The 9066-nt window shown below is 43.6% G+C and overlaps 1 protein-coding gene across 11 annotated transcripts in view; it reads right to left on the bottom strand.

The window, feature by feature from the left end:
• The window catches only part of mef2cb (myocyte enhancer factor 2cb), a 73611-nt gene that overhangs the window by 5644 nt on the left and 58901 nt on the right, over positions 1-9066 (bottom strand). For 4 of the 11 annotated variants that reach the window (XM_032517156.1, XM_032517152.1, XM_032517154.1 and 1 more), the window contains 4 exons: positions 7325-7505; positions 6415-6462; positions 908-1080; positions 412-435 (listed from right to left, as the gene is read on the bottom strand). In XM_032517156.1, coding sequence (XP_032373047.1) covers positions 412-435; positions 908-1080; positions 6415-6462; positions 7325-7505 — 426 coding nt within the window. The remainder of the gene's footprint in view (positions 1-411; positions 436-907; positions 1081-6414; positions 6463-7324; positions 7506-9066) is intronic. The other 7 variants (XM_032517161.1, XM_032517158.1, XM_032517159.1 and 4 more) reach the window with 3 other exon arrangements.

Genomic DNA, 9066 nt, shown 5'->3' with positions numbered 1-9066 from the left:
GTTGAGGCAGAAAAGAGGCCACGCTGCTTTTACTCTGACAAACCACTGGATGGCACTATGTGCCCTCACAAAATGTCATGAGAGGTGACATTGGAGCCTTCAACATCGTCAGCAACAATAAAGGAGAAAGTTACTCTAGTGCAGGCACCACTTTTAAAAAACGCTGTATCTAGCTGTTATAATCTCAACGATGATGGCGAAAATATAATGCAAATTAAGACGTCAGACATAAATGTACATGGGAATATTTATCACTTTCTTTCAAAAGGTCAGGTCAGTGTTACAGGTGACTGCAACACTCTCAGTTCTACAAGGCACATTATGCTCTCAAGAACTATCTTAACCAGTTTCTCATTAGAAAACCTTTTTAAGTTGTTTTGATTTCTAAATCTGAGTTGCAGTCTGACTTACCAATAGCAGATCAACATCCTCAGACTGACGGCATTAAAAGGGAGGGTAATAAATTCATATTAGAATATATGAGTGGTGGCTAAGTGTGGATCTAGGCATGAAGCTGCTGTAGGATTGAGACAACGGACACAAAACTAATGTGAAAAGAGGACGCTAAGAACTGTCTATACTAACATAACACACCTTGTTAGAATGAGAGGAGAAAGACATATCAGGGCCCTCTAATGCACAAAGACACTGCAGAGGAAATATATCTGACAGTATATCAGACTTGGGCCAAAAGTACATTTTTAAGAAGCTGACAAGGCACATGGGAAAAAAGTCAAGCTTATCACAAACATGACCTCATCAACCCAAGTCTGATATGAAGAGATAAAAGCAGCAGAAGGGACATGAAAGGAAATCAATAATATCAACAACAAAAAAGCCTAAAGACTCCCATAGAAATAAAGATATACAGTAGGGAAATGAAAAGAAGGATAGGACGATTACTCACGATGGAGGGCATGTTGTTTTTGGCGCCAGGGGGGATGAGCACACGTAGGTCAGGTTTGCGGTTGTTCATGCCTAAGTTCATGGGCGGGGGAGACTTAGCCTGCATGTTCTTGTTCATGCCGCCTGGAGAAACCAGCAGACCTGGCGAGTTGCGGTGGTTCCCGTATCCATTTCCTGAGAGAGCAAAGAAAAGGTTGGGGAGGCAATGTCATATGTTCATAAAACTGTTCAAAAGTTTAATGAATCTTGTAAATCCTGATCTTCATGACAGTGTACTCTAATGAAGAACTACAGGAATCCATTTTCATCTTGTGCCCGTTTTCAGTGTTTCTGTCTCATCTCCACTTCCTGTGGTAGATATTTTATTAAATCACCAGTCTGTAGAGACTTGTAAATGGTGTCACACAAAAGTGGTGCACACTGGCAGAGCAGATAGTCAAACAAGCCTACTGTTTTTGCCTTGATGATCCCCACTGTTTGCTTGGCAGTCATACAATAAAGACACCCACTTGAGAGGACCTCACCCTCCACCTCTGTCACTGTCAGTTAAGGCTACATGTGCCCCGCGACAGCCAGTGAATCGTGTAAAAACATCTAATTACGGGTAGGAAGACCACAGAGGGATGGGACCCATCATTTGGCCATCAGAGCTAAACACATGTGTGGTTCTTCCAGACAAAGACCCTGCCTTAGAGTTGCCACCAGATCTGCATTCCCCTATATACAGAGGGCCAAGTGCAGCACCCATTTCCTACTCAAAAACCGGTGGGGCGAAATCCCAGCAACCTCATTAAAAAAACTGAGAGTGGGGCATTCTTGCAAGCAACATAGTCTTTGTTTCTAACCCAATCCCGCAGGCTGTTTTTCCCCTTACTTCTCCTTCCTTCTTCCAAGGGGTAGAACACAGGGCACTGTGTGGACGTTCCCACTTGAAAGACGGGGAGGAATTATACGTTAGACATAAATGAATTTCCTAATCATATACTCCAGGGGAAAATGAGTCGCAGATGTCTTCCTGGGCAATTTCCCTTGCTGATCTTTGTTTAATTTGAGAGCGAGGTTTTTGTTGTTTGGAAATGAAAAGTCTCAAAAGCTCAATTTGAACAATCTGAAGAGTAAACGACCGCTAGCGGTGAGAGAAAATGAGGCCATCTGACAGAAATCGAGAAAAACAGTGTGTGTGACTGCTGGTGTGTGTACTGTATGTGTTTGTGCCTCTGCTGGCATGTGTGATGTGTGAGCATGTACAAGTTGATGTTAACAACACAGACTTTGTGTGTTATTCTATGTTTTGCTGTATACAATGTTGCATGTGCGTGATTCTACATAAGCACCATTTTCTACCAGTGTACATAAGCACAGCATGACCCTAGAATATGAGAAATGCTGTAATATGACTGCTTATTCCACGAGCCATGCATATGGATGCACGTGTGTGTTTTGTATTGGACCCTCTTAGTTCCAGTGTCAATCTCACATTAGCAAAGAGGCAGCTGCCTCTTCAGTTTTCCCGCTCTCTCATTCTCATGGCTAGCCCTTTGTGAGATTGAGTGGTTGCATGTGGAGATAGATGAATGAGACCTCACACACACATAAAACAGACACACACACCACACATACATACACTTTAGTAAATAACCCAGCAGGAAGTACATCAGTGTTTCTGTACAGATGAATTGAAAAAAAAGAGACGGCGCTATAGAGAGAAGTTAATACACACTTCGGTCAAGATGACACGGACTTCATCTTGATGACAGTTAATCAGACATCTGTGTATTGCCTCCCTGTGGAGATGGCTGCAGTCCAGTCAATTATCTGCGAGATGACTATGATCATGAGTGGCATAGGCCAGTCCGTCAGCATTTCAAAAGTAAAATCAATGGCTAATTAAGCTAATAAAGCAAGAACTGCAAGTCAAATCTTCCCATTCTGGAGCTTGATCACCCTGATTTTAGGACAGTTGCATTCAAAAGGGAAACATTGGCTTGACTATAATATCAGCTGAAGACATGATATCCAGAGTTTATTTCCACTCTCCTCTTCTAATGCTGCTTTGCATGGTTGAGCTGTGTCGCAGGCAGGCATCAACCGTTTACAGGAAGTACCAAAATTAAACACAGCCCGTCCAGGGTATAAAACTCACACATAGAGAACAACATCTGATCTGAGATTCAGATAAACAGCCTTTTGCTATTTCTGAGGTGTGTAGGGGACTGCTGAAACAAAGTTGAAGGATTGCAATTTGTATCTATAGTTGCCATGGTCACAACTTAGCGTACCCCGAAAGTGTACTCTCTCTCTCTGTCTGTCTGTCTGTCTGTCTGTCTGTCTCTCTCTCTCTCTGTCACACACATGTGCACGTGCGCACACACACACATACACACACACATACACACATACACACGCACACACGCACGCACGCACACACACGCACACACACGCACACACACGCACACACACACACACACACACACACACACACACACAAAGGAGAGGTGTGGTTAAACTCATGTACGTTACTGAACAAATTTCTGATGTCCTGTTGTGGTCTAACAGGCGCGCTCCATTCTATTCCCCAAACACACACACTCTTCCGTTGCGGTTTTGCCAAATGCATTCAAACTCTGAATTCTCCAACTGAACTAAGGTGTCACACTCATGCTTACAACGTGTACCGTTGGGGTGAGATACTGCCAAGATTGAGACACACATTGTTTGATCGACTGAACCTGCCTTGTTGTCAGTTCTTGTACGTAAGCTTTTTATCTTGTATTTCAGTGTGATTCTGACCAGACATGTCTTAAAGATGTATGTTGTATGCATCTCATTTGAGGGCGTAATTGGTGGGTGATCAAGGTGTGAGGTGACAAGAGTTAACTTCTCGCAGTGGTTTGGTGGGCTGAGTGCTGATCGGCGCAAAGATGACAGCTACATAATTGCACAAATGAAGGTGGGAGGTTTTACAAGCTGGGGCCTTGGTCCGGAGCTCCCTTCATTTGTTCTCTTTTTTTCCTCCTCCACTCACGTTCTGTCTCTTTCCTCACACTCTCTCCTAGCCAGCAAAGGAGTTGACAGATTGAACACATACTGTATATAAATGAGCGAACATACGCATGCACGTACAGAATATTTCCATAGAAGAGACATGATGACGTCTTTCAGTAACATGCCCTATTTGCACTGGACTAGAATTACCTGGGGGACCTTATGATTTAGACTTTACCCCCCATGTCTGGGTTTCATGCGGTGTATCTGCACAGGATAAACAAAACGTATGTGTTTTAATTAAATTGACATGCCAAATCACAAGGATTATCTCAAGATAGGACTGAAACATATAGCATTTCATGCTAATGCTGCAATGAAAAGGAACTCTCAAGTTTCTATTTCATACATGGGATGTCAAGTACACGATATGAGTTCAAGAAGATTAAGTCATGACAACAGTGTTGCTAAGCAACTAACAACACAAATTTTATTTGCCTTGTTCCTTGAAAATTGTGCGCATTGCAACTTTATAATTATTTGAAACAGTATAAAAAAAGTAACTTTCCCGGGCTATGACATTTAAAAAAAAAAAAAAGTAACTTTGTGTCAGGTTGTAAAGCAGCCTGTTCATTTGGACTATTCTCACAAAGGTGGAAATCATGACTCCATGGCACCATAGCTACATGAGCCTACTGAATTTCCATTAAAAAAGCTATTAAATATCTAATTTTCACTGCTCTTCACCATTTTTAGCCCGGAAAGTGAAAATAAATTAAGTAATCTTTTGTGAAAAGCTTGAGACATTCTACTGTGATGATAATTTACACTAAATGCATAATATCCGGAGATCTGTGTTTGGTAAAATACTGTAGTTAATCAGCGGTGGAATTATTAGAGACTAGATTAGAGACATGGCATATTCTTATGGGATTAAGACAAAAACGACGTCTGCAATCCTTCCAAAATTCAGGAGGAGCCCAGGTAATGCTAGTCCCATGTGAGTTAGGTCTTAAAAGCTGCCATTTTCTCTCTCTACAGACAGTGGAACCATGACATCTGAAGCACAAAGGCGGTATTGTGTTTATGTGCATGTCTGAACCACACACACACATACACACATATACACAAAGCACCTCCTATGTCACTTAGGCCATACCACTTAAGACACTCATACACGGGCCAGACTGCCCAGACAGCTACTTGTACAATCAGCTTATCAAAACTCACCTTGAGGAGAATAGGAACATTAAAACAGCCTTTGTGGTGCCACAGTGGCTGGGCCACCTCACACTGAGTCACTTAGAGGAACATCGTTAAAATGGCTGACCAAGTTCACAGAACACTTCCATCTGTGTTCCCCCACTGTTTCTCCTTTGCACACATGCTTCCACCATCAGTGGGTATTCATCACTGGGGTGTCCCCCCCCCACCCCCAATATGTTCTTTCTCTCTTCCCCTAGATGAGATTTAAGAGAGCTTTGAATGGAATCTTTTAGCTCCCACATGACTCTCTCTCCACGTCGTGTTTTTCACTGCTGCTGCTGAGCGACGCACAACTCTCACAGAGCGCCTCTGTTCCTTCGGCGTGGTGACACAAAGGCTACATTTGAAGCATGCTCTGCAGCACGCTGTCAACGGTACGCACGCCACAACAAATGGTCCTGTTGTGTCTGTGATGAGTGACCAGACAGAGAAACCAGGCATTGACCCCTTGTGATGGAGCCCTAGGGGCCAGACAAGGCTGTCCAGCTGTACCCCCATCCCTACCCCCCCCCCCCCCCCCCCCCCCCCCCCCCCCTCCCCCAACACACACACACACACACACTCTCCATTTTTACATTCTGCACTGTATGGCTTGGCTGTAAAATGTAACCCTTTAAAATGGAGTCTCTTTGCCATAAACTTGGGCCTGATATGTCCTCAGGGATAAATCCATTGACTCAGAAGAAAACACTTCAAGATTACGTACCCATGTTGCTCAAACATCGGCTGCTCAACTCTCCACAGGATCATTATGGCATGGTGAGCCACTCCAAACATTGAATTAATTTGGTTGCACACATATGACAGCAGTTACTGTGTAAAGACTTTGAGTGTGCTCTAAACGGGAGCTATGGGTGTTGTCATTTTGTATTTTTATTCAAATCCCAGAGGCAGTATAAATAAAGAGATGGCTCATCATACAGAGAAAACAGACAAAAGTCCACCATCTCTTCTGATTAGCCGTCAGTCAATCTGCTGCTTCAGTATTTAGTGTGATTTTATTTATGTTTCCCCACACTTGTTCCACCGTTTTATAGCTGAACACAGGCAGGATGTGTCACAGCCCCAGCACTAGGCAAACATTCCCAGATGAACTCCACGACCACTAACATCAACACATCATGGACAAAATCTCCACTTGGGTTTGGGTTACTATTAGTCATGCATTTTATGGCCAAGAGTGGGTGAGTGGGTGCCATGTGTGTGCGTGTGTGTGTTAGCAGACAACTGTGAGTGAGAAGAGGAGGCCATTCTTACCAGCACTGGTGCCTGCGCCAGTGGTGAGGTCAGCACCCATGAGGCCACCTGAAAGATGAAAGAGAGAGGAGAGCAAAAGAGAGAAAACCATTAGAGGATAGACACCCACGTAACATACAGTCTCTTACCTTGCTGGCCTTTTAGAAGCTAACAGATTTATTCACAATCCACTGTGTGTGTGTGTGTGTGAGTGTGTGTGTGTGTATGTGTGTGTGTGTGTCAGTACATCATTTGTGTACTGATACTAGAAGTAATGCTGCTTCCCACTCAAACTGTAACACTAGGAGCAACTGGACACTGTGAGTGGATACATTAAGCTGTCGTCCAAGAAAAATGACACATTATTATTTTTAAGCCATGTGAGGTGGAAGAGTGGGAGGGTCCAGAATTTGTGTTTGGTGTGGATACCTCAAGCGCCAAAACTCATATTTAGTTTGTGCTAACGCTTCTAGCATCCAGTTGTAATGACAGGGTGAGGGTGTGGGCAGCAGCCTTCAGACCAGAGGGACAGAAAAAGGACTTTGGACAACAATAACAAACCAACAGAGCTGATTTGCTTATGTCACCAGCAACTAAAAGCCTATGCATAGGGCCAGACATCCCATGTGTAGAACCCCACACTAAATCTACGTGAGTGTAAGGCTGAGATTTGATGCGATATCAAATCTTCAACTTTGAACAAAATACTGAGCAGGCATTATGTGAATATATATGGGAGGGTCTTTAGATTCATTCACTGCCTTCAGGTGGAATACTGTGGGTGGCTGTCATAAAAAAAAAAAAATCAAGCATTTAATGTGTGTGTCTATTAGGTTGACAAACGGGTACACACAGAGCTGAGAAGAATGACAGATGGGATAACAGCATGTACTTGGGTGCAAGAGTGTGATTGAGGCCCTAACTGTGTTACCTGCACTGGGGGGTCTGTGTGTAACTCCGGGAGACATGCTGTTTCTCTGTAGGCCATGGTGCGACAGTGGCAACAGGTTGTGGTTGCCTAGAGAACTACCAGGATGGCTGTAAATGAGATTGTTCTGGTTGCTAACGGGAATGGACACAGACATGTCATAGTTTGATGGGGGCACGGCCTGCTGAGAGAGGGAAAGAGAGAGAGAGGAAAAAAGAGAGACAGAGACACAAGTTTGATTAGACTAAAGATACATTTTAGAACGATTGCAGTAAGTGAAGAAACGGATGAAGGCCTTTGAGTAAAGGAATGGACACAGAAAGAGAGAAAGAGACGTGACAATTCAATTCTCCAGGAACACAAAGGAATTCAAAAGTTCAAAAGGACAAATGGACGACTAACAATAGACAGCCATGCATAGATGAATGGTAGAGCAAGTAGAGCGAACAACGTCTTAGAACAAAACTAAAAATACAACACAGTATGGCCGTTGGTTTGGAGCACTGAAATTAAATGGCGTGCGCTTAGAAAACTCCTCTGTTTGTCAAATTGCCTCCAAGATGATATATGGGTTGGGAATACTTTCTCACTCAAATGTTTAGGTTACTTTATGTAAAGAACTCTTGTTTTGCCCTTTACATGTTGTGACATTTATTACTGTGACGGCACAAGGTTGACCTGAGAAAACAAATGTTTTTGTCAATGCTTTTATAATCCATAAAATACATACCTAGTTTATTACATTAAATAAATAAGAAGGCTATGGTTTACTGGGAGGAAAGCAAATAGCATCCCACTGTTCAAAAAGAGCTATAGATAATTCAGTCTGTCTTCACCTCACCAAAAAAGTCTGCAATATTTCTTGCAAAAGCGGCTGCAAGACTGAAGAATTGGATGCATGTAGGACTAACGTCTTTGTCTGTTACATGGAGCTAATGCAAAGTGTTAAAGGGTAGACTCAGATCAATCAGCAGTCTCATCAGAAACATGAGTAGAGGTAATCTGTCGGCCCCAGGCGTCTAGTTTGTCATGTTTATTGTGTCACTTGGCAGAAGGGCTTAACCTTGGGAGTGCCCTGGAAGTGGTTGATCCTGCATGTTAGCTTTAGGAAGTAGAAAATAGGGCCCTAAATTACTGCCATGTGTCTCAGAGCTATTGAGGGAGAGCATCAGGGGGATGATCGGCCTGGCTTATGTGGAAGTGGGATATGTGCCTTTGCACCGCTTTGTCTTCCTAAATTTTCTTCCTTTTGCTAATGTTCTTTTTGCAGGCCAAATATTATTTCATTGCAGACCTCAGAGCATTTTGCTTTTACTGCAACTTTACACAGGCAAAAGCTATGGAGGTTTTATTTTATTACCAGTGAGGGGCTGTCTCTGGTTCGGTTTGATTTTTTGATGACTTTTAGTAATTTCTTCCATCTTGGACTTGTCAGGGCTCTTATACCTCAAAACTTCCCTATGCAGTGTTTTCTAAGAGTGGGGTAGCTGTCTCTATGCACACATTTGTGTGTACCCGCACCCCTTCCTTGAATGTAAGGGCCCCGTCTGTAAACTGTCCTTTAACTGGTGCCATCCTTCCTGTTTTCACTCATCTGCCTCCTCCGCCTCTCCCCACAGTCCCCTCAACAGTCCCCTGCAATCCACAGGCCCATTGCTTGGCAGCCACCCTGACCACACACTGAACTGCCACTTGTTGTGTGCAGAGCCCCCCCCCCCCCCCCCCCCCCCCCCCCCCCCCCCCCC

This window comes from Etheostoma spectabile, chromosome 5, assembly GCF_008692095.1.
Source record: "Etheostoma spectabile isolate EspeVRDwgs_2016 chromosome 5, UIUC_Espe_1.0, whole genome shotgun sequence".
In the NCBI taxonomy this organism is placed as follows: Eukaryota; Metazoa; Chordata; class Actinopteri; order Perciformes; family Percidae; genus Etheostoma; species Etheostoma spectabile.
This window is presented reverse-complemented; position numbering and strand designations above follow the sequence as displayed.